The sequence below is a fragment of the Chrysoperla carnea genome, chromosome 2, assembly GCF_905475395.1.
Source record: "Chrysoperla carnea chromosome 2, inChrCarn1.1, whole genome shotgun sequence".
In the NCBI taxonomy this organism is placed as follows: Eukaryota; Metazoa; Arthropoda; class Insecta; order Neuroptera; family Chrysopidae; genus Chrysoperla; species Chrysoperla carnea.
Window position 1 is genome coordinate 91218042 of NC_058338.1, and position 27315 is coordinate 91245356.

The window sequence follows — 27315 nt, forward strand, 5'->3', positions numbered from 1 at the left end:
TTCTTGATTATGCATTTTCTGATGTATTAAGACCCGGTGAAATCCGTCATTGAGCATGAATAATTTTCGCATGGAAAATTTTTGCAAGATCCCTTTTAAAAATGCTCCTTAACGTAAAAGTGCATATTACCGGTAGGAAACCCGGTAGGATTTTGTTTAAACTAATTTTTTGTTTAACAAATAAATAATATTAATCGAATCGCTTTGGAAAAATTATATTATTTAATTGGGGTCAAAATTAAAAAAAAAAATTTCTTTGATATTTTTCTCTAAACCCTCCACTTTTCGAATAAAAAATTCATAAATTTTTTCGAACTCCTCTGTTAATTTGACTTTATTTTAAGTCGATCGGTGAAAATCCCATCTTTTTATAGTATGTATAAAACAGAAAATCGTTATTTTTGGGTGGTTTTTTGCGCGCTATTTTAATAATTTACAATCAAGTACTTAAAATGAAATTAAGCCAAAAATTTTTGCGAGATGTTGTTGAGTAAGCTTTACACTACAAATAAAAATTGTATACATAGTAAAAAAAAAAAAAATTTTTAATTTTACGAATTTTTTACTCGAAAACTGAAGGGTTTAGAGAAAAATTTCTAAGAACATTTCAGTTAATTTTGACCTCAATTATATTTAAATTATATATAAAACTAAACCAATTTAAGGTTATTCTGGCTTTGTTTTTAATTCATTCAAAAAATTCGGTTTGCTTTGTTTATTTGGTTATTTTTGTTATTTTTGATTTTTTTTTATCTTGTAACCCCCTACGGAAAAAAATTCTAGAGCCGTGCCTGCAATATCCTACCGGGTAACCCACCGGCCACCTGTACTTATAAGCTCAAGGGCATTTCTTAAATGGTTTCCTGAAAAAATTATCAATGCGAAAATTCATCATGCTCAATGATGGATTTTTCCGGGTCTAACTCGTTGTAGACTGTTTTTGATTATGCATTATCTTACGAAAAGTCTATGGAAAATATGGTAATTCTATGCATATTATCATTTTTCAATGAATAGGTGTAAAAAAAGGACAAAAAACCCTATCTGTCTACTCCATATTTCTAATTATGTACCTAATTATTACAGAAAGAAATTCAGTTTATTATCCAGCGAATTTCTTGATCCACTTCTAAACTTTTATAAAATTTAGAGATAACATTTTTTACCGTTATTTAACCAATTATTTGCGAAAAAACAAACCCATACTTTGTACGTTTTAACGTAGAAGTTATATATTTGTAAATTTACCATAAATCTTAAATTTTATACTTTCATCTCTTTTTCTTGGTCAATTTAACTTAAAATATAATAGGTTCGAGATCTCATACGACATCATTTTCTGTCGAAATTTTTAATTATATCAGTTTTTCGTGCCCAAAATTTGTCCGCTTTATTTATTCTTTACTATTTATAACTAGCTAGACCCGTAAGGAACTCCACTTCTGTAGTTACCGAAACCCGTGGCTGCTCTGTACCTATGGCTAAAAACATCAAACAAAAAATTTCGTAGAAAAAAAAACGTGAGATCTTGGGGCCTCAAAGATATATACTGTTTTTACATTTTCAAAAAGAAAAATTAGAAAGAGAAAATACACAAATAACTATAATAAATGAATTCTAACATTAATTTAAAAAAAAAAAAAAATTAAACAGTCGGAAAACGGAAATTTTTAAAAGAGCAGTAAATTTCGATGATATATAAAAATAAATTAAACATTGTTCTAGATCGATTTAAATATTTAAATATAATTTAATACATAATATATAAACAATTAAATTAATTATATATTCTAGAATTGTTATTTTTTTAATAATTTTTTTTAGTTATATTTAATAAAGATATAATCAAGTGTGTGTTAGACTATTCCTTGTATGGTTCTTAGGAAATGATCAAAATGAATAATATTTCAGTAATCCTAGCTGAAATGCTATATAGTAAATCGTATTTTTTGAGGGAAGCCCGACTTTTTGGTTGCGATTAGAATGGTCAAAGATTAGTTTAAATTTGAAAATGCGGGATTCTACCCCTTAAGGGAAGGTTGCCATCTTGTTTTAAAGGGATGAGTTTTTTGCAAACGGATGAACCTATTTTGATTTTTTTTAATTCGTTTGAAAGTTAATTTAATAGAAAGTGTTCTTATCTTTGTTTAAAGTACGAATTTAGGGCTCCGTATCCGGAACAACTAAAAAATAGGCGATGCTCTTCAAAATCGGTTCAGTTTGGAGAAGGCTCTATGGAAAAAAATAATTTAATGGAGAGTGTTATTAGATATGTTTCAAGTGATAGTTTAGGGTTTCGTATTCGAAAAATTTGTCTGGGGTTTTTTAAATTTTTTAATTTTCACTTGTACATTGATTGACCTAACGTAGAGGATTGAAATCTTGGAGTTAGGGGCATTGATATTTATGAGTTTCTATGTAATGAATTAAAAATAGAATTCGTTCAGAATCAAGATTTTTATACCATGTATATATGTAATATGCAAGGTATATTAAGCTTAGTCCCAAGTTTGTAACGCTTAAAAATATTGATGATACAAAAAAAAAAATTTGGTATAGGTGTTCATAGAATCACCTAATTAATCCATTTCCAGTTGTCTGTCTATCCTCTATTTGTCGTCTGTCTGTCGTCTGTCTGTCATCTGTCTGTCGTCTGTCTGTCGTCTGTCTGTCGTCTGTCTGTCGTATGTCTGTCGTCTGTCTGTCGTCTGTCTGTCGTCTGTCTGTCGTCTGTCTGTCGTCTGCCTGTCGTCTGTCTGTCGTCTGTCTGTCGTCTGTCTGTCGTCTGTCTGTCGTCTGTCTGTCGTCTGTCTGTCGTCTGTCTGTCGTCTGTCTGTCGCCTGTCTGTCGTCTGTCTGTCGTCTGTCTGTCGTCTGTCTGTCGTCTGTCTGTCGTCCGTCATCACAATTACTCAAAAACGAAAACAGATATCAAGCTAAAATTTTAATAGCGTGCTGAGGACGTAACAAGTGAGGTCAAGTTCGTAAATGAGCAACATAGGTCAATTGGGTCTTGGGTCCGTAGGAGTATTAGTTCCGTAAACCGTTAGAGATAGAACAAAAGTTTAAATGTAAAAAATGTTCTTTATAAAAAAATATACAACTTTTGTTTAAAACATTTTTTCGTAAACATCACTGTTTACCCGTGAGAGCGTAAATTATGCGCAAATTGTATAGTATATGTGTTATGGCTATATCAGTTATATATTTGTGACATGTATGTATGTGTAATGTAACAGAGTAATCAACACAGTCTATACATGATATTTCAACAATTAACTGAGTCAATTGTTTGTTTTCATTTGTTATTTGAAAAATTCAACTAATATAGGCAATAATGTGATAGCAAAGGGCAAACAGCATAAGAAAATGAGAAGTGAAGGTAAGAAGTATACATTTTTAAATTGGAATAAAAACAAGTGAAATCAAACAATTGACTGAGTTAATTATTGAAATACCCTGTATAGAAGTGTTGAATACCAGTGCTTGCGTTATTTTTTTTTTTATAAATTAGAAAAAAATTTATTGGTTTACGAAAATTTTCGGAAAATAAATTCTAAAATTTTTTTTCGTGGTACTTTGACTTACATATAAGTTATATGACTCTTCAATTCTACAGTAGCTACATATAATAACATCGCCTACTAGAATATAATCACAAATTATATAATACCTGTTACATTTTATTAGATTTTAAATACCTCAGAGCAATATTTTTATTTATTGTTACCATATTTTTTTGGTAATGATCTGGTTGTTAAAAAGCGACCTTAAATAGAATAAATAAAAAATTTTTTTTATTATTACATATTTTTTTGTGAAATAATCTCTAATAATAAGATTATTTTTTATAATCTTTTAGATTCTGTTTTACAAAGGAATTAAATTTAAGTTTGACTAGTGTATAAGACAAAATAAATTTTTTGGGTGTACCTGGTGCAAAAATCAAATATTTTTCATTTTACTTACTTAGGCATTTCAAAAATTTTATTTTTCAACTAATAATAGTTGCTTCTGTTGTTTAGATTGGCGCCCAACCAAAGCGGTGACAGTGAAAACAACATCAACCATCAATGGAAGAAGACTTCCAAGTGCAACGTAGGAACAAAGGCAAAAGCGTTCAGGGGATCAACATGAGATCTCAAAAAAAGCTCAAAAAGCTTAAAAATGATTTCTCTGCCCTTAACGAAAGATGTTAACGAGTCTGCGTTAGCAACTCCAATAAAAATGAAGAAGTCATAATCCAATGTACTTCACATGGGTATAACCAACTTCCAAAAGGTGGAGGTAGCCATAAAAGTTTCAAGTTTCACCTTTGGGCACCAAAGAAGTGTAGCGAAATGGAACCAAAGAAGTGTGGCGAAAACGATGCTTCACAGGCTTGTGAGCTTCAGAAGTCGGAACCATCGAAGTGTTGCAATTGTAACGCTTAGCATCCAGCGAGTACCATGAACTCTGAGAAAATGTTAGCCCCCCCCACACGACTTTGGCTAGAAAATATCGAGCTCTTCCTCTCAGTAAAGAGGTCAACGCCCCGAGCAGAGGCCCGAACAATGAAGAAATGACAATGAAGTCCGTGGACAATGAAAAAAGCATCCGAAAAGGAGGTAATAGACATTTTGCGTACCACTCCCATTTTACCTGCAAACTCTTTCTTAATCGAAACCCTCGAAGGACCTCTATCGTCTCCAACTCAATCGGAATCGATGCACGAACTTTTAACTTCATGACCTTCCTGAAACTCAGGATTAAAGTGGAGAGAGCATGGAAATCGTGCAAATCGAATATAGAAAAACTTCTTGTATTTTTCAAGATGACAACTTACCTCTTTCAAAATCGATTAGTCTATAATTTTATAGTCATCCAATATAATTCATTCGCACAGTATACCTCATTTTGTTACGCGACGTTTTCTATCAATTCGCTCATCCCCGCAAGCTGCGTTTAAGAAACTTCGTTCCAAAAATGTCATGATCCATTGTCTAAACAGAAAGAAAAAAAATTTTATAAAATCAAGCAGCGTAGCCCCAATATTTCGTATCGATTAACGTGAATAACACTGTTTAGTACAGTAAAAGATGTTAAAAAAATTGGCTAATAAAGGAAAATGAAAGAAACCGCTCGCATTTTGCATAAACCTCATGGAATGTGTTTCTTAGATGTGAACAAACAATAAATTTTTATTTCAATGAAAAGGTCAATGTTAAAGTTGACTTAAAAAATTAGTAACTAGGCAACTTGTATCATGTAAATGTTAAGTGTTTGTCAAATAGTCGAAAACCATTATACATGTAATAATAATAGGGTTTAACCTCCGTTTCTCTAACATATACGCCTATAACAGAGGCCACCCACATCATTATATGATAATCTTTATTTATTTAAGTTACATGCATATTTACAATTACATTTTTGATGTGGGTGGAGTCGGTTACTTCGTTCTTATCCAAGCGACGACAATATGATCAATTCTATCGCCCCCATGAATTATAATTAATTGTTCACACTGCTGCTGCCTGGATTCGAACCCGCAACCTAAGTCTAAATAGACAAGCGGGCAAATTCTAGCACCTTAGACCGCTCGGCCATTTAGACCCATTATACATGTATAACTTAGACGTAATTCAAGTTGCCTATTTATTAATTTTGTAATTCAACTTTAACATTAACCGTTCCATTGAATTAACAATTTATTGTTTATTAACAAATAGAAATATTTGCGCCACTAACTCATACGTGACTAATGATATTTGATACCTAAGATACACATTCCATGAGGTTTTACCAAAATGCGAGCGGTTTTCTTTCATTTTCCTTGATTTGTAACAATTTTAACTGTACTAGTATAGTTTATCGTTTAATTGGTCGGGTCAAATTTTATAAGAAATTTCAAAATTGTGTTCATTTTTTTGTAACAACTTTTAACCGGTAAATACTTAAAATTTACATATGCAAAAATGATTTAATGGAGTCCTTGATTTTAATCTACGAAACATATCTGCTACGTATATAGAATACCGAACATTAAATAGTTCTCTAGACTCCGACAAACAATAATTAAGAATTAATATCAAGAGATGTGCGAAACACATTCTAATTTATTAAGTTTTATTATTTAAGACTGAAACGATCTTGTCTAAAATTCATTATTATTCATAATATAATCGTGAATTCATCATGTTTTGTGATTGTGCGTAGACATTATTTATTTTGTATTCTTTATTTTTTGTTAACAATTAATTTTGTTAATTTCTTTTCTAAAAATAAATTTTGTTTTATTTTTAAATAATTTTTAATTTCAATAAAAATGACGATTAAAATAAGTGAAACAAAAAATGTGCCGGAATATATGCCTAATAAACCGAAAATATTTCGTGAATTATTAGCAACAATTACCGGTAAATATTTTATTTAAATTACTTTTCTTAAACATTTTGTGGTGCTTTTTTATAAATAATTTAGTAGAGATTTTTAAATAATTTTTTATTTTTTAATTTATTTGGTTTAAAACCCATCTCAAATTTTTGTTTATTATCCTAGCTAGATTTTAAAGGGAATATAAAATTGTCAGTTAGAATATTCTTCCTAAATTATTTATTAAATTAAATTATTTGGAATTTTTATCATCAAAGTTTAAAATAAGATAAAAATAATTTCAACCCCAAATCTACCCTGCTCGTACTTTCTTTTCTATATCATTTCTAATATGTTTATACTTTCTATTAAAAAATTGTTTTTTATTTGCTTTCATTCGTTCCAAGTTAAAATTGTCAAAAACTTTCTAATTAAGTTTTTTAAAAAAATTAAAGTTTGCCGTCTTTTTTTTAGATTTCTCCATAAGAGAATTATAATATAATGTATTTCAAATCGATTTTCAATCATTTTTTTCTTAAAAATTTGCATGGATACCTAATCTGAAATTTTTTTTAGTCTACCTATAAACAAATTTTGAGCCTTCAACGAAGACCTTATAGACGAGTATACCATGCATAGACAGTGTTGATTACTCTGTCACATTACACATACATACATGTCACACAAACATAACTGATATCCCCATATAATACATACTATACAATTTACGCCTAATTTGGCCCTCACGGGTAAACAGTGATGTTTACAAAAAAAAATGTTTCAAACAAAAGTTGGCTATTTTGTTATAGAGAATACTTTATACATTTAAACTTTTGTTCTATCTTTAACGGTTTACAATATGGGTCCTACGGACCCAAAACCCAATTTGCCTATATTGTTCATATACGAATACGACCTCACTTTTTACATCCTGAGTACGCTGTACAAATTTCACATGATATCTTTTTTCGTTTTTGAGTTATCGTGTTGACAGACAGACGGACAGACGGACACACAACCGAAAATGGACTAATTAGGTGATTTTATAACCAGCTCTACCAAAATTTTGTTCATGGCATCAATATTCTTAAGAGTTACAAACTTGGGACTAAACTTAGTATACCTTGCATATTACATACATGCATGGTATGAAAACGTCAAAATCGCAAAAATTTCCGAAATAAGATGGATGAACATTCGATTTTTTGCATTAGGTTCTAGAAGGTATTGATAAACTTTGACAATATTACAGATTATTGGCAGATAATTTTCCTCGTTTATGCATTACAACAATTATTTTAATCCGTCATTACATTCTGTGTCTAGAGCTCGGATATAGCCCAATTGAATAATAAAGCGCTTGGCATGAATCCAAGCGGTCCGGGTTCGAGTCTTGATGCGAATCCATAAAGACTTTGACGCTTAAAAATTGTTTGTAAGCTAACAAACAAGATAGTAGGAGATCCGAATTAAGGTCGACCTTCACCCATCTGTTTACCGAATGAAAGTTATTTTTTATGAAATGTAAAATATTTACAAATATCCCTGTTGTGGGTTGCCCTAAAAAATATGGTCCAGACAACTTTTAATAAAATATCAAAACTTGGAAAGCTTGTAAATTTTATTTTTTGACTGATATTTTGTGGACAATCATATACCACCGTATTTGCAATAAAATTATCTTTATTTATATATGTGAGGCAATGAATTAACAGATGAACGTAATTACTATTCACAACTTGTATAAATGCGAAAATAGTGAACGAAAAGAGGCAGACAGCATAGCTGCTGCATATTCTTTATGGCTTTTACTTTCGAGTAGATCAAAATTCGTTAGATATGAAAGTCAGTGAAAAATTTCTAAAAATTTTACTCTTGATATTTTCACTAAAAGTAGTCTGGACCACTTTTTTTTAGGCAACCCATTGCAGGGATATTTGTTAACATTTTATATTTCATAAAAAATAACTTTCATCCGGTTAACAGATCGGTGAAGGTCGATCCTAATTGGGATCTTAGACTAAGAACAAAAAATAATTAATCCGTTATTCATTGATAATCTAGAATTTTCTTATTTCGTGCATCAGCTTTTTTTACAATAAATAACAACTTTGTGTTTTTTACATTTATTTTTCATGTAATTTATCTGAAATGATGTAATACAAAAATTATTATGATATAAGCATATACTTAATGTAGTATAGGCATATAAGCAACACTCGTTTCGAAAATTCATTGGTTTCCCAATTTTTTAAAATCTAATATATAAAAATCTCGTCTCCTCCGAGACGACTTGAACCGATTTTAATGAAATTTTTCTAATTATTCTCCTCACAAGTAGTATGTTAGGACTGTTTCTTTATAAGTTGAAAATCGGAAACCTAAATAAATATTTTATCTAATATTGAAAATTGTAAAATATATTATATACAGTAATTGAAAAAAAATAAATCTATTATGTATAATTTAAATTTGAAAATAAATATTCTTTTGCACAGTATATTTTATCAATGTACGAAAAATTAGAAACAATGGTTATAATGATATTCGTTGTGTGCGTAGTCATGGTAGGGACAATAAAATAGATGCCAGCGCTTCCAGTGAAAAATTTTCGCGATAAAGAAGGCAGTTATGATTAATTTGCAGTTTTTTACAAGTTAATCTTATCGAAAATGTCAAATTAAAATTATTGAAAAACACTAATTAATTAAACTTAATGCATTAAAAATTGTGAAAATAAAAAATCAAATTCCACAAATATTATTTCTTAAATGTAAATTATCATAATTATTTATTTAAATTTGTGAAACAATAATATTAAATTTTCAATGTAAGTCATAGATGCAATCCACACAATTATATATGCATCCATACAATTCTATAATTAAAGTAGTGTATCGTTACCATTGAAACGTCTCCAATAAAATTCACGCACGGTGCGATTATGTACAGATTTTTTATATACGCTGGCGAGCAAATGGGATATAAGTTTAATTGGCCTGGAAATAGGAGTAAATTTTGTGTTAAGCGGGCGGGCTTACCGGAGTGGGGGGGGGGGGGTTTGAGTGGGTGTACTATGCGATAGTATTAGCTATTAATGAAAAAATATCTGGATGACCGAGCTTTGCTCGGTATTCTTAAAAAGACACAAATTTTATCACTAATAGAAGACCGTTTTAAATGTCTCCACACAAATACCAATTTGAATCATTAACTACGATATACACCAATAGATGTCAGGAAGAGTTATAATTTGCATTGTATTTCATTAACTACGATATACACCAATAGATGTCAGGAAGAGTCATATTTTGCACTTTGTTTCAGTTTTTCCTGAAAACATAGGTAAAACGAAATTTTCTAAAACTGAAACCTAGCTAGATCGATTTTTCGCCCCAAAAAACCCCCACATACTCATTTTCATGAAAATCGTTGGAGCCATTTCCGAGATCGTAAATATATATATACAAGAATTGCTCGTTTAAATATATAAGATTAGAGCTGCAGGTATTAATTTACAATAATAATCGTTGAGTTACAATCAAATTAATTAATTGTAGGTGAAACAAAGTTCATGGGGCCAGTTAGTTTTTCCAAAACGTATCATATGTGACATGGTGTGACAATTGTACCACCATTTATATTTTTATTTTATGTATAGTTTAGCTGAATATTTATTTCAAATTTTACTGTAATCTCTGACTGTCTGTCCGTTTATCAACCGAACTGCATCATCCTTGTTGAAATATTTTATCTAGACAGGTATGATTTTATCTACGTTAAATAAAATACGGTCCTATTAGCAATAAAAATAGCAGGAAGCTTTTAAAATCAGGAATAGAAAAATAATCTTAATAAATTGTAGTTCGGGAATGCTCACATGATCCAAATAAATTTTTGTTATTCACACATCAAACGACGCTCTGTCAACAAAATTAACCTAAAGATTATATATTTATTGAATTTTAATACTAAGCAAGACTCTATCTAGCGATACAAAAAAGAACTATAGTTTTCAACACTCATAGATACATAATATTTAACGGAAATGTTTGTTTAAAATCTTGTAAACCATACGCACATACCATACACATATAAAACAGTACAGAACATTAAAATGTATAATAAAGTAGGTATCTTTTGCCTTTTAATTCAATGAAAAAATCAGATGAGTTTTTATACCATGTATATGAAATATACCATGGTATGCTAAGTTTAGTCCCAAGTTTGTAATGCTTACAAATATTGACACTGTGAACAAAATTTTGGTATAAGTGTTCATAAAATCACCTAATTAGTCCATTTCCGGTTGCCTGTCTATCTGTCTGTCGCCTGTCATCACGATTGCTAAAAACCGAAAAGAGATATCAAGCTGAAATTTTTACAGCGTACTCAGGACGTAAAAAATGAGGTCAAGTTCGTAAATGAGCAACATAGATCAATTGGGGCTTGGATCCGTAGGACCCATCTTGTAAGCCGTTAGAGATAGAACAAAATTTTAAATGTAAAATATTATTAAAAAAATATACAACTTTTGGTTGAAACATTTTTTCGCAAATATGAATGTTTACCCGTGAGAGTGCAAATTATGCGCAAATTGTAAAGTATGTATTATATAGGAATATCAGTTATGAGTATGTAGCTATCTAAGAGTGACTATTTTTCTTTACTTACATGACCTCAAAAATAATCGATTGCGTCATCAACACTGTCTATACATGGTATTTCAGCAATTAACTCAGTCGATTGTTTTTTTTTCACTTGTTTAAGTATGGTTTAGATTTTTTTTACTCGTGGCGCTGATATTTTAGCTTCATATATATAATACAAAAAATGTGACTAAAATTTTCATAACATGTATGGCCAATATATCCTAGTTTAATAGTTAATTAAAAGTTAGAACATGAAATATTTTAATTTATTGAAAAACTCCGCTAAGATTTACAATTTTTATTGATTTGTAATTTTTTTAAATTGATAAAGTGAGGGTCGAACTTTGAGGAAATAAATTATTTATAAACATTCTATTTCTATTATGTAATTAGACATTTGTTAATTATATGTTGATTTTTTATAATTATATTACTGCATTAGATTAATGGCAGTTTCGTTAAATATTGGTTTATTAACTTAATTATATGGACAAAATTCTTATCTTACTCTAATAAAATAAAGATTGAAAGATCTTGACCCATATTTAATTTACAAAAATTAAAAAAAAAAAAAAAACCCGACATTTATTTCTTTATTTATTTGATATGCCCTATTGGGCTAATCAATCCATACATAAGTACATAAGCTCTGATAAAACAATAAAAAAGTATATTTACATCACAAAAAAGGAAACTTCAAATTCTTGAAACAATTAATTAATAAATACTACTAAAAATATCGAAACAATGGATTTCGGAATTATATTAAACTAAATGAAATGAAACGTTGGGGAAAGAGTGTCAAGTTATTTTCCCCGTTTTATTAATCATAAATTATTTTCCCCGTTAATCTTGCTGCTCTGTTGTTCAGTATTTCTTTCAAAAAGTTGCCCACTTTCAAGACAGTTTCTTCATCTCTAACATTCAAAACACTTTCTAAGCACGATAACCCACCTCTCATCAAATCAAGTCTTTTACCCTCATTGACTCCTGGACAGTCAAAGATTAGATGGTAGCCAGATTCACCTCCACCACATAGTGGACATATTCTTTGATTATTTAATTTTACCCGACATAAAACGTTAAATTTTTAATGATATTATATTAATAATATTTTACTACCTCGACCCGAGAGGAATTCCACTTTCGTAGTTACCGTAACAGGTGGCTAAAAACAACAAACAACAAATTTCGTAGAAAAGTGGTGAAAAAAATCAAAAGTTCTTAAATTAATATTAGGAGAACATGCATTAAAACTATAATTTAGTAATTATATGTCTAGAGTATCAGGAGAGCATCTGTAAAAACTAACATGTTTGTCTAATAATGTTTTGAGTATTATTAAATGTCTAGAGTACTAAGAGGCATCTGTAAAAAATAACATGTTTGCCTAATAAACTTGTTTTTTAATGTATTTATTTATTTATTATTAAATTTATGATATTTTTTCGTTCAAATTATTTTGTCTAGCGTGTTTTTTCTTAAGAGGTACATTTTTAGACCGTGAGTATATTTTCGTCAAACTCAAACATAATAAGCTTGAAAATGAGAAGTGAATCAAAGGAATTTGATAAAGTAATAAGGAAGATAAAGCTTGGACAGAAAAAAACTTGCTAGAGTTAATATATAAGATTACAGATTTGGGTGGATTTTTATACCATGCATATATGTAATATGCAAGGTATACTAAGTTTAGTCCTAAGTTTGTAATGCTTAAAAATATTAATGCTATGAACAGAATTTTGGTTTATAAAATCACCTAATTAGTTCATTTTCGGTTGTCTGTCCGTCTGTCCGTCTGTCTGTCAACGTGATAACTCAAAAACGAAAAAAGATATCAAGCTGAAATTACAGCGTACTAAGGACGTAAAACTTTACAGCATACTCAGGACGTAAAAAGTGAGATCGAGTTCGTAAATGAGCAACATAGGTCAATTAGGTCTTGGGTTAGAGAACAAAAGTTTAAATGTAAAAAATATTTCTTATAAAAAATAACCAACTTTTGTTTGAAACATTTTTTCGTAAACATCACTGTTTACCCGTGAGGACGCAAATTAGGCGTAAATTGTATAGTATGTAGTAAATGGGAATGTCACTTAAACTAGTCATGTATGTGTGACATGTATGTTTGTGTAATGTAATAGAGTAATCAAAACTGTCTATGCATGGTATTTCAACAATTAACTCAGTCAATTGTTTATTTTCACTTGTTTATAAATATATTTGGTATTTTCACCACGAAAACACAAAAACTCATTATTTCTCTATACACAGGGTGCTTTTTTAAATTGACATATGCATGAAACTCGAAAAATAAGTTTAATCGAGGAAAATGCTTCAAACGAAAAATGATAACAATTTCAAAGGCACACATCTTACACAGGTAATGAATTTAATCTAAGTTTTCCGGTTCAATGAAAACCTCTTCCTAATTCATAACTGGCAAACATTATATGAACGGTTTAAGCTATAAAGTTGTTCTTTATAAATACGCAAATACTTTTTTGTTTTAAACACTTTTTTGTAAACCGAATAGTTTAGACAGTAATTGATAACAAAAATTTAGCTTTTTGTGCGTTTGTTGAATTTGAACAAAAATGGTCTTTATAGAAAAAAATTATACGAAATAACAATTTTGATACGAGAAAACGATTTTGTGTAAAACTTTTCAGTCCGTTTTCTGTCTAAACTGTACGATTTTCGGAAAAATATTTCGGACACAAAATATTAATTTTTTAATCAATAACAACTTTCTAATTTAAAGTGTTCATCTATCTCTTACCAGCTATGGAGTGACCGAGCTTTTCATTAGGTCTGAAAACCTAAGTGAAGTTTAATGTCTACGTAAGATGACACAACATTTTTTGCTCGAAGCATTTTTTTGTGTTTTCAACGAAACTTTTTTGAGGCCCCCTGATTCCAAAAATAGCATGACGATCAAGTAATTTCAGGAAAAAAAAATTAAAAAATATATTTTTTCAATTTTTGGTAGTGAATTATATTATAACTTGACGAAAGACGAAAAATTAAGATAAAATTTTTCGATATCTGAAGTAATTTACAAAATATTGAAAATTGAAAATTTTGTTTAATTATTTAGCTTTCGATATTTCGAAAACTTAGGCAAATATCGAAAAATTTTATTCTTATTTTTCGTCTACATTCGTGAAGTTATAACAAAATTCATCATCAAAGTTGAAAATAAGGTACAAATAATTTCAACCACAAGTTTAAACTTTTTGCCTTGGCGCTCGTACTACCTTAAGTAAAAGTCTACCTAGAATTTTAGACCTTTAAATGAAACAATGTTGTCATACTCATACATCCTTAAAACATTGGCCTGTGTGTGTATGACTGTACTCAAATAGATCCAAAAGGAAAAGACCTACATGATTTCAATATTTGGGAACCAATTTCTTTCGAAAAACCAAAATGTTTTAATCCAACTCTGAAAACATACTAATGGAAAATATATATTGTTTAAATTATATGCAAAATTTTTGAATTGATTAACGCATTTTTTGGATTTTTTTATTTTGAATATTATTATATTGAATTCTGCGAAATCTTAGCAATATTAAAATGCGATCATATTTCTGACCCTCAAAATACCTGCTATGGTTCTTTATAATATACCTACCAGGCCCGTGCGCAAGAATTATCCAAGGGATGGGTTCAAAGTTGTGTCCGCCTTGTGCTAGAGCATTAAGTCAATAAAAGAAAGAAATTCTTTTTTCGAGAAAGAGAACATTAAATTAGGTCAAAATGTGATATTCAGTCACTATTTTTCAATAAGTTAATTCTGCGAGCTACAGAAAAAACTCACCGCGATGTATAAAGAGCGAGGGCTAAACCGATCTAAGGTTGAAAAGGAGCGTTCTTTCGCCTCTGTTGCCACAGACAAAACTGACAAACGCGAAGCATTTGGTAGACATTTGGAAAAGCATCTTTGTTGCAATTATAGAGTGCTTCGAGTGAATTTTTGGCACCCAAAAATTGAGACAAGCAAAATTCTAGTAAATATTGCGATGATTCGAAAATCAATCTATACTTTTCAAGTCAATCAGTCTGTGAATTCGAGCGTTGAGTCTGTTATGCGAGAACCTTGGTTTCAGCAATTCTGTGTCGTATTTATCGCAAATATTTTAGTTTTCCTGAATTCTTCTCCAGCTAATCCTCTTCTTTCAATCAAAATATGTTTCCTGTTAGTTATCCTCGTTATATCCTCGCACATGTCAAAGTCATGTTTATATAATATTATATAAACTATATCTTATCTGGTTTCTTTTCTGAGCGAATAAATAAGTCAGAAAAACTCTAAATAATTTCTTGGCAAGTTTTTATATTCCTTACGAGAAGTATTAAATATAATAAAAACTACAGTAATTTAGTTTTCGAAATAATTGATTAATTCTGAAAAAGTCTTACTCTTACTTTAGATAAATTTCCATGAAATTTCTGATTAATTCTGAAAAAGTTTTGTAAAAAAAAAACTTGTAAAAATTCAGTCTTCGAACTATGCTTAGTAAGTTTTACATAGATCTTTTCATACTTTTTCAGAGTGTCAGAATTATCAAGTCAATCGAATTTTCGTTAGAAGTAAAACTTAATTTGATTTTATCGCCTATATTTCTAACAAACAGCGGTCATTAATCTTTAATTAATGAAGGCGCATTTTAAATTTCATACGTAATTAAAAATGCAATTAAAGCATGTTTAATAGGTAATCAAATTTTCTGTTGATATAATCACTTTCAATGTCACTGATTTCAAGTTTTCATTATTATTGGCATTAATAATATACTTATTTATATTGGCAAGATGTCAAAATTTTGAAGATAAGAAAGCATTTGCCAAAGAATTGCACATTTACTGCACATTTAATTATTACTTTGTTAGAAAATATAAAACCGAAACAAATGCATAAGTCAAAAATATAATTTTGACAATAAATAGCCTTAGGAACAATTTTCTTATGAACAATTAATTTTCGAAGTTTGTCGAAGTAAAACTTTTCGTCTGTGATATTAGTTTTTCGCTGCGGTTTGCCATTTTGCCAAATGTGGGGACCAGGAACCCACTTTCTTAAACCTGTGACATTTACGTTAAATTTGACCAAAAATTTGAAAAGTATAACCCAAACTTAGTAGGACTACATTCTTGGTTTATCAAAATCGGATATAATTTGGGTGTGATAGAGCAAAATTAAATTTTATCCGATCTGAGCCAAATTTTATCCGTTCTGAGTGAAATTTTTTTTCAAACCAACTAATTTTGGGTCAAACTTTTTATCTGTGATATTAGTTTTTCGCTGTGGTTTGCTGTTCTGTCAAATGTGGGGACCAGGAGCCCACATCCTTGATACCAGTGATATTTAAGTTAAATTTGACAACAAATTTGAAAAGTATGACCCAATCTCATTAGAATTACATACTTGGTTTATCAAAATTGGATATAATTTGGGTGTCATGGAGTAAAATTAAATTGTTTGGATTTTGATGATGTCATAAAGTTTAAAAAATCGATTTTTTGGATAAAACAGTCAAATTTTATCCGATCTCAGAGAAATTTTTTTCAAACCAACTTATTTTGGATCAAACTTTTCATCTGTGATTATAGTTTTTCGCTGTGGTTTTGCTGTTCTGCCAAATGTGGGGACCAGGAACCCACATTCTTGAAACCAGGGATATTTAAGTTAAATTCGACAACAAATTTGAAAAGTATGACCCAAACTTATTAAGATTACATACTTGGTTTATTAAAATCGGATATAATTTGATTGTGATAGAGCAAAATTAAATTTTTTTGATTTTGATGACGTCATTAAGTTTAAAAAAATCGATTTTTTGCATAAAACAGCCAAATGTTATCCGATCTGACTCAACATAATTTGTGTTTTTTTATTGAATATTAATAAAAAAACATTATTAAAATGAGGATAAGTAGATAATTTTTGTTCCAAATTTCTTTAAAATGTCACAATTAGTATATTTTCAAAATATTAATGACCTACATCGATTAGGAACACAACTGCAGTAGTTTAATAGTAAATTAAGGTCATTACTTATTGTAAAACAATTTTTACATTATTATCTGCGTAGAAGCTTTTTTATCTTTTCTTAACAAAAAAAAAAATGTTTAATTGGTACTAATCGAAAAATAGAAAATTGTTTAGATTGTTTAATGCAAATTGCTAGGTACACAAACTATTTAATTTTTATGAACAAATTTCTATAATTGGTCTACGTTTCTTTCGTTAAGGATGTACGAGCGCCAGGGCAATTTTTCATAAAATGCTTGATTTTTTTTTATATCAAGTTGGACAAATTCTAAATCAATTCTGAAAATTTTAGGGTTGGTTGTTCGATTATTTAAATAAATAAATGACTTCAATAGTACGCATATTTAACATTGGTTTTATATGGTAAAACGGTAGATGTATTATTATCATATATTAGATAGATAGATGTATTTTCATAGATTTCTCCAAAACTAGTCTGTGAAAATATATCTTATATATTTAAACGAGCAATTCTTGTATATATATATATATATATATCTTATATATTTAAACGAGCAATTCTTGTATATATATATATATTTACGATCTTGGAAATGGCTCCAACGATTTTCATGAAAATGAGTATGTAGGGGTTTTTTGGGGCGAAAAATCGATCTAGCTAGGTTTCATTTTTAGAAAATTTCGTTTTACCTATGTTTTTAGGAAAAACTGAAATAAAGTGCAAAATAAGACTCTTCCTGACATCTATTGGTGTATATCGTAGTTAATGAAATACAATGCAAATTATAACTCTTCCTGACATCTATTGGTGTATATCGTAGTTAATGATTCAAATTGGTATTTGTGTGGAGACATTTAAAACGGTCTTCTATTAGTGATAAAATTTGTGTCTTTTTAAGAATACCGAGCAAAGCTCGGTCATCCAGATATTATATATATATATATATATATATATATATATATATATATATATATATATATATATATATATATATATATATCAACGACCTTGGAAATGGCTCCAACAATTTTCATGAAAATGAGTATGTAGGGGTTTTTTGGGGCGATAAGTCGATCTAACAAGGTTTCATTTTAAAAAAACGTCGTTTTATTCGTTTTTTCATGAAAAACTGAAACATACATCGCAAAATATGACTCGTCCTGACATCTTTTGGTGTATATCGTAGTTAATGAAATACAATGCAAATTATAACTCTTCCTGACATCTATTGGTGTATATCGTAGTTAATGAACGTAGTTACCGGGACATTCAAATTGGTATTTGTGTGGAGACATTTAAAACGGTCTTCTATTAGTGATAAAATTTGTGTCTTTTGAAGAATACCGAGCAAAGCTCGGTCATCCAGATATTTTAAATTAAAGTAAGAAACTTCATAAATTATTGAAAACAAAAAAAACACCTTGTACCCGACTAATTAAGGATGTATGAGTACGTTAGTGGGGATACAAATTTAAAAAAATATATATTTTCAGTTTTGATGGTGAATTATGTTATAACTTGACAATATGAGCGAAAAGTAAAAATACAGTTTTACGATATCTGAAGTAATTTACAAAATATCGAAAATTTTGTCGAATTATTTTGCTTTCGATATTTCGAAAACCAAGGTATACCTACATCGAAACAAATTATTCATATTTTTATCTACATTAATGAAGTTATAACAAAATTCATCATCAAAGTTGAAAATAAGGTACAAATAATTTCAACCACAAGTCTAAAATTGCCTTGGCGCTCGTACCACTTTAAAAAAAATTTTTTTAAATTTATTCTAATCAAAATTGTTTAGATTATTTAAATGTAAATTGCTATACATAAGCCATTAAATTTTTATGAACAAATTTCTATAATTGGTCTACTTTTCTTTCGTTAAGAATTAATTTCGTCACAGATAATTTGTAATTAAAATAATTTTTCCGTAATGCCAAGGTAACGTCATTGTCCACACGAATTCTATATTTAACACAAAGCCAAATATTGATACGATTAATGTTGTTTTATACGCCGTGCATATTAGCTGGTATTCACGATTTCACTTTGTGAAGTATCCCCAGAGCCGTAGAATTTGGAGGACCTGGGGGCAAAATTTGATGGAGGCCCCTAAAATTTTTTCTTATATAGTAGATTTACCTTTTTTTTCGAACTGTTTTGCAAAAGTGGCGTGATGAATCAATTCATTAGCGTAATTCAAGTCTAAATCATCAGGGTGATGATGAACAATATTTTTGGTCTTTTGTTCCAACTGAGAAGGTTCCATTGTGGTTATTCGACAACAACTACTGATTAAAGTTTGTTTAAAGTCTCTACATTGAATATTCTTTTTTTTGTACTAATCTCAACAGTCATGCTGACGCAGTCGGTAGCTCATCTGGCTATAGAAAGCTAACTGTTAGACGCTATTAACCTTAAGATGACATGTAATATTATTAATATGTTATATTGCTGTATTCAGCCATGTACATAAATGTATTGTTATGTTTTTAATAAATTTTATTTGAAGTTGAAGTTTGAAGTCATCTGGCTATAGCAACCAAAAGGTCCCCGATTCGATTCTCAATGGTAGCAAAATTTTTAATATCTGTTTTTTCGCTCTTTATATGCTTATTTCAAATCGACTCTGAATTCTGTGGTTTGATGAATTGAGCATTCCTACCATAATGGCTGCCAGCCAATAAGCGAGACCTTCCTCACAAGGTATTTTGATCAACGAACACCGACCGCGATCAGTATCTTGAGGTTCATCAAGAGGGTTGAAAGTGCACGTGGCTATAATAGGGAATTTTTAATGTTTTTTTTTTTTTTTAATTTTTAATTTATTGTTTACACCGTTATAACAAAGTAAAAAATGTAAATACTGCTATAAAATGCTGTAATTAAGTGTAAATAAATATTTAAAATACATTATAATTTTGAGATATTTAAACGCAGTTTTTTGGCGCTCTCTGTTGATGACGTATAAGTACGTGATCTGTTAATTGGTGACAGTTCAATTCTAATTTACACTTAAAAAAAATGAATTTACAACACAGAATTAACACTCGTTATTATTAAGTTTTCTAATAAAAAGCCGTAGAATAGTATAATTTAATGAAATACCATATAAAATGTAAGTAATTAATATCATACAGTATGTCAACAAATTTGACAAGCCCGTACTATGATGTCACGTCCGTATAAAAATTTCAATTTCCGTTTTAAAAATTTTTAAATGCCCTCACTGAATTTGTACTTTTATTAATTAATTTTAAGTAATTAACAAGTGAAAACAAACAATTGACTGAGTTAATTGTTGAAATACCATGCATAGTCAGTGTTGATTTCTTTATCACATTACACATACAAACATGTGACACATACATAACTGATAATCAAGTATAGTACATATTATAAAATTTTCGCCTAATTGGCGCCCTCACGGGTAAACAGTGATGTTTACGAAAAAATGTTTCAAACAAAAGTTGTTTAATTTTTGATAAGGAACATTTTTTGCATTTAAACTTTTGTTCTATCTCTAACGGCTTACAAGATGGGTCCTACGGACCAAAGACCCAATTGACCTATGATGCTCATTTACGAACTTGACCTCACTTTTTACGTCCTGAGTACGCTGTAAAAATTTCAGCTCGATATCTTTTTTCGTTTTTGAGTTATCGTGTCCACAGACGGACGGACGGACGGACGGACAACCGGAAATGGACTAATTAGGTGATTTTATGAACACCTATTACAAAATTTTTTTCCTAGCATCATTATTTTTAAGCGTTACAAACTTAGGACTAAACTTAATATACTATGTATATTTTATATATACATGGTATAAAAACATATTAATTACTAAAATAATGGTTTAGTTGAAATGTCCAGTCATTAAAGTTACGGAAGAAAAATATTTGAACCAAATTTCAATTTCATGAATATTCCCTATTAACTTGGATTATCAAATCAATCACTAGTAAAATCAATTATATTTTTGTGTAAATTAGTGTCATTAATCGTTGCGTATTCGTTTATATATATATTTTTTGTTTAAATCAACATATTTAATTTTCAATTGTATAATTATTTTGACTTTCATTTTTGTTCAATAAATTCGTAAACTACAGTTTGTTTATCACTCAAACCACCTCGTAGCCTATCCTCAAATCGAAAGTAATCATACAACTACACTAGAAAACCTTTCTTGTTTCTATCGAATTTGGGATTAATTAAAAAACATACCAATAATTTTTCTATTTTCAATTGGTGAAGACTGGAGACATGGCTTTTCTGACTTATTTATTCGCTCTGAAGAGAAAACAGAAAATAAGTAGTTCATAATATTTATAAGCATAACTTCAACATACCTTATGTGCGAGGATAATAATATTTAATATAAACTAATATTGAGTACATTAAGGACCATAATTTCAATAATGTGCTCAATCTAGTTTCTCTTCAGAGCGAATAAATAAGTCAGTAAAACTTTAAATAATTTCCTGGCAAGTATTTATATTCCTTACGAGAAGTATTAAATATTATAAATCCTACAGTAATTAATTTTTCGACAATCTGAATATGTTTTAAATATTACTCTGATTAATTCTGAAAAAAATCTCTTACTTTAGCTAAATTTTCATGAAATCTCTGATTAATTCTGCAAAAATTTTCTAGAAGAGTCTAAAAACTTAAAAAATTCAGTCTTCAAAGTGCTTCTTAGTAAGTTTTACATAGATCTTTTCATACCAGAAATTCCATAAATTTTTAGACTTACTCATTCTTCTAGAATTATTTTTCAGAACACTGCAAGATTAAATTAGACTATCGGCTGAAAATATTTCCACCAGGGATGCTAACGACCTCAAAACTATGAATTTAATGATAATGCCTCAATTTAATGAGTTTTTTCTTCTCTTTCAGTTACGCTGAGTGTAATGTCATGCGGTATCCACTACAGCTGGCCATCACCGACCTTACCAAAATTACTAGCCAAAGATTCCTACATTCCAATCAACGATGCACAAGGATCATGGTTAGCCGTGACGACATTGATATTCGCATTATTCACAGCACCATTGGCCGCAGATTTAGTGGATCGTTATGGACGCAAAATATCAACAATGTTAACCATACCATTGTATTTAATATCGTGGTTTTGTATTGGATTCGGTCGTGTATATTATATAATTTTATTGGGCCGCTGTATTGCTGGCATTGCAGATGGTATTACTTACACTGCCGTATTAGTCTACGTGGGTGAGATTGCAAGCTGTCGTATTCGAGGCTTTTTAGCAAGTTTTATTTCAGTGATTCTTCTATTTTCTGGATTAATTGTTAATAGTGTCGGACCATTCGTTTCAATACAAACGATGGCTTTTATATGCGCAGTTGTGCCTTTGGTTCAATTAATTTTATGCATTTTCTTACCAGAATCACCTTATTATTTGTTAATGAAAGAAGACACTAAAGCTGCTAAAGAGAGTTTACAATATCTAAGAGGTGGAGACTCAGCAAATATCACACAAGAATTAGAAGATATTAAAAGTGCTGTGAAACGGCAAATGTCCGAGCGAGGGTCGTATAAAGATTTAGTCGTTCAACCTGGTAATTTTCGTGCATTGTTAATATGCATTGGATTACGGACATCGCAACAGTTATCTGGAATATCCGCTGTAATATTCTATAGTCAAATTATTTTTGCCGCGAACAATGAATTTATTTCAGCGACAACAGCAGTGATTATTTTTAATGCATTACAAGTAATAACAGCATGTTTTTCTTCGTTAATTCTTGATAGATTAGGTAGAAAAATTTTATACTCTTTATCTTCTGCGGGCTGTGCAATTACTTTAGGTGCTACGGCAATATATTTTTACCTAAAACAACATAACGTCAATGTTTCCGAATATTTTTGGATACCAATGGTCTCGTTATGCAGTTTTATTGTAACATATAATATGGGCATGAGTGTTATACCGGTTACAATGCTATCGGAATTATTTCCAACAAATGTCAAATCAAAAGCCTTGGCTGTTATGGACATGTATTTTTCGTTAATTGCTAGTCTCATGACCAAATTATTCCAACATTTGGATAGTACTTATGGTATGTATGTACCATTTACGTTATTCGCGTGTAGTTGTATTTTAGGAGTTGTATTCGGAATTGTTTACTTACCGGAAACGAAAAATAAAACCTTGGAAGAAATACAAATGATGCTTCGGCGGAAAACTATTAGTAGAAATTCGGTTGACGTTAAACCGGTTGAAGTAAAAAAGAATCAAAGTGATGAAGACGTTTCTACTTACATTTAAGTAATGGCTCTCAGTTTTTGTAACGCTACGTAAACCCTCTGAGAAGAAATTGCATTTATATCATTTGATTTGAAGAAAAGATTAGAAGTTTCGGAGAACGGACTGTGCAAGATAACACAGCACGATAGACCAAAAGTGCGATTTAATTGCATTACCGAAATATAGTTCGGTAAAAGTTAATTTTATGGGAATTTTCCATTCTCTCCGAAAGATAGCATAAGTCGAATAATACTAAGTTTTTTATAAGAATGTTTATCTCAGATATTTGCAATAATTTCCTTACGTTTTTAGCTCTAATTTAATGTTAAGTCTCCTAAATGTGATTATTTATCGAAGAAAGAATCATAAACGCAGCGTAAAATGTACTAGAGTGTAATTAGCCGTCTCGTAAACATATCCTTAAATTAACATGTTTTTTAGCAATCGTCTTTACAGAGGAATATGAATCAATATTTGTTAGAGAATAAAAATAATGGTACTATTGCTAGTGAATAAGAATTCGAAAATTTCTAATGTCTCCAAAATAATCTAATTTTAAGTCTGAATGATCGAATCTCATTTCAATAAGTTTATTACGATAGTGATGTTAAAAAAAGGCTTCAATCATACGAGCACGAAGTAATAGTATAGATACAAGGAGTCCGAACGGTGTAGGCTTTTGCATGGTATTCATGTACAGAGCAATAAATCCGATTCGTAGTCAGCTCTGGCTGCTCAAGAATTCAAGACGTACCAATGCTATTATTAATATTACACGTAAAGATCATGGTTCTCTTTTCTGCCACTGGCTGCACAAGAATTCAGGACATACCTATCGATCCCCTAAATTGAGACCATTCGATCAACATTACGTTCGGACTCCTTGCATCTATACTTCGTGCATACGAGTGTCAATTAGGTTAGGTTAGATTAGAGTTGCTGTCCTGGAGTGGGAAAGACTTAGACCATAGGGTCCGTTGTGATACCGAATAAAAGTTATGCCCATCCCCGGCCACTATTTCATGAACCATTTTGAGCTGTTTAAGAACAGCAGGAGTGCTTTGACGTTAAAGCACTCCGCGGACTCCTCGTGGCAAGAGCTAAGCAGTGACAGAGAAGATGAGACATCGTTTCCTACTCTTCGTCACTGTGACAGCTCCTGCAATAATCATGATACACTGGCAGGCACAGGCGTTAAACATGCATGCCACCAAGCCAGTGTCCTGTAGAAGCCGTTACTATTTTGCTGCTAGATGCCCTTGGAAGTGATATAAGATCTTCGGAACTTCTATGATTGTACTCAGATCATATTTGTCTTATGTTACCACAAGTACGCTCCTCCCACCATCTAATATTGCATTTTTTTAAGATATCCTCTTTCAGGAGCATTTTGCAGTTCACAAATGGAACTCCCTGATGTCTATTGATACTTGTGTCTGGCAGCAGGAGTGTCAATTAAATCATGTAATGTTTGTCGAAGTTGACGCTCAAGTAAATGGCTCTTATTTTAAATAATTATGTAAACTGTTTTTGCGTAGGTAGCTGGATATCGCCACAACACGTTGAAAATCTGATGTGTTAGTTTTAGCGCTCTTGTGGTCGAAGCCTTAAATTATTAATTTAATTAATATGTATTACAGTACTCTGAAAACAGAAAAAGTATTTTAAATAATACGTGTATATAAGTTCCTATTATTAAAATTTAATTTCCCTTCAAATATCATATAGCATTGATGCCTACTCCAAATTATCAGTAGAGAATAACCCTTATTCTAGAACAAGTAATTTCTAAAATAATTAAATAACTAATTACTTATAAAATTACCCGGAAAATAAGTAGGGAATAGACAGGATTCAAAACTATTGTTCCGAACAGTTTGTGATTAAATGCCAGCATTGTGGGATCAATTATCCCAAAAAGTATAAGATAGAGGAGGGCTCCCATTACTGGTAATGTAAAAATACGAGTTGCAATGCCTCTAGTGATTTTGTCCAGTCATAAACGCTCTTCACCTCCATATAATCTTGTTTGGAAAAAATTATGTTAGGAGAGCGTAGTTTTGATTTATGAACCTCTGGGTTATGGGCCCAGCACGCTTACACCGAGCCACTCTACTTTTTGTAATAATATCGTAATAACATGTACTGACTCTGTTGTAAATACAATAGTATTTACAGTACACAAATATCAGATGGCATTCATGCCTTTACAAGTGACATTCTCCTCTATCTTATATCTCTTTGACCTACCCTTAACAAGATCAATTACAACGAATTTAGACCCGAGTAAATACTATAAAAACGCACCAGTTAAGAAATACACTAACTACCTACTATTTAGATAAGTATATTCGCGTTCTCTCGACTTATATCGTTAGAAAACCTAACTGGTGCGAGCTAGGACAATAATTTTGGGTGTTCCTATTTAATTTTTAAAATTCTTATAATTTATTAAAGACATCTTATAATTGATTAATCTTCTTCTTTTTAAATTTATTCATTTATGTGCTCAACTGCTGAGGCTATGTGCACATAAATATCCTAAAATCTTTCATACTAAAACAATTTAATTTTATTGCTATCTTAAATTGAAGATTTTTACATTAGATCTCAACACTCAATTAAAAATTATACGCTTAGATTACAAAAAAAAAAAATTAAATGGAAAAAAAGGAATGCCAGTAATTTTTTATGTAAAACCACAATACCTACCTAACCTTCATAAATTATTATATTTTATTATAATAATTAGTAATATTCCATCATAAACAAAATATCTTTATATGAATACTTTATCGGATGTTAATAAGTTATTATTTAAGGTACATCTTTATTCATTGGCGAGCTTATTTTCTCTTCGGAAAAACGTAATGAGAGAAAGCTAGTAATTAATACTGCAATTAAGGTAGCATGCCCGCAAATCCCCGTTTTTACAGAATGTAATAAAATTCTGAGTCGGTTCACTTAATCGGCTAAGTCGGCTCAATAATTATTTCAGAGATATAATTTATTTACAAGTAAAGATCATCGCCTTTTTTTTGGTTTTTCGAGTACGGAACTCTAAACTCGCACTTGAAACATAGCTAAGAACACGCTCCATTAAATTACATTTCAAAATAAACAAAAAAGTCAAAATCGGTTCATCCGTTTGGGCGCCGCGATGCCACAAACAGTCAGACAGACAGACACACACACATAGCGGTCAAATAACACCCCTTTATAACACCCCTTTTTTAGTTCGAGGGTTAAAAATTTGAAAATGGCCACTTTCAATTCTGAAAAACAATATGAAAAACCAAAAATATATTCTTCATACATCCCTTAACAAAGTTACATAGCGTTTTAGGCTTTTATTTTATTGTAAGTCGTGCATGGAAGAGAGAAAGACTTTGTAAATCAAATTCATGTTTTCAGTCTCTCTTCCACTCACGCAGAGTATATACCACTAGTTCGATTTACATCTAGGCATATAACTATCACGAGTATGACAGAGTACATGCGTTAAGCAATGCACCTAAGTAAGAAGTATTGTAGATGTTATATGAAATTGCCAAAGTGACTTGTATCGTGGCTTCGATGTCTTTTAAGCTATACAACAGTTCTTCTGTTGTATGCCTGCAGAGAGTGGAGTCAACATGTATATAATACCTCTCACTTAGATGCAAGCAAGGATACATCTCATAATATCTTTCTTATACACATTGCTTATACACATTGATGTACTAAGGGACATGATTTAAAAAAACGTACTGTATATACATAATCTTTGTTACTCAAGTAAAATATTACCTAAGATATTTATGATGAAAATTTTCGAACATCCTGTATTTTCGTACTTAAAAATGTCAATTTTGTTAAAACCATAGTTAAATTAAATTGTACAAATATCCAAAAAATTTATCTTATTGCCGTATCGGACAGTTTACTACAATTTATATTAACCTTCAAAAAAAGCATGCAACAAGGTAAAACAATTTTTTAAAAGTTTTTATAAATG

The 27315-nt window shown here is 30.2% G+C and overlaps 1 protein-coding gene across 1 annotated transcript; it reads left to right on the forward strand.

Moving 5' to 3' along the window:
• The first annotated feature begins 6295 nt into the window (after positions 1 to 6295).
• Positions 6296 to 25975, forward strand: LOC123291893 (facilitated trehalose transporter Tret1-like). Its single transcript, XM_044872339.1, has 2 exons — positions 6296 to 6397; positions 21946 to 25975. The coding sequence occupies exons 1-2, from the start codon at positions 6307 to 6309 to the stop codon at positions 23337 to 23339; spliced, it is 1485 nt and encodes a 494-aa protein (XP_044728274.1). The 5' UTR covers positions 6296 to 6306; the 3' UTR covers positions 23340 to 25975.
• The last annotated feature ends 1340 nt before the right edge of the window (positions 25976 to 27315 follow it).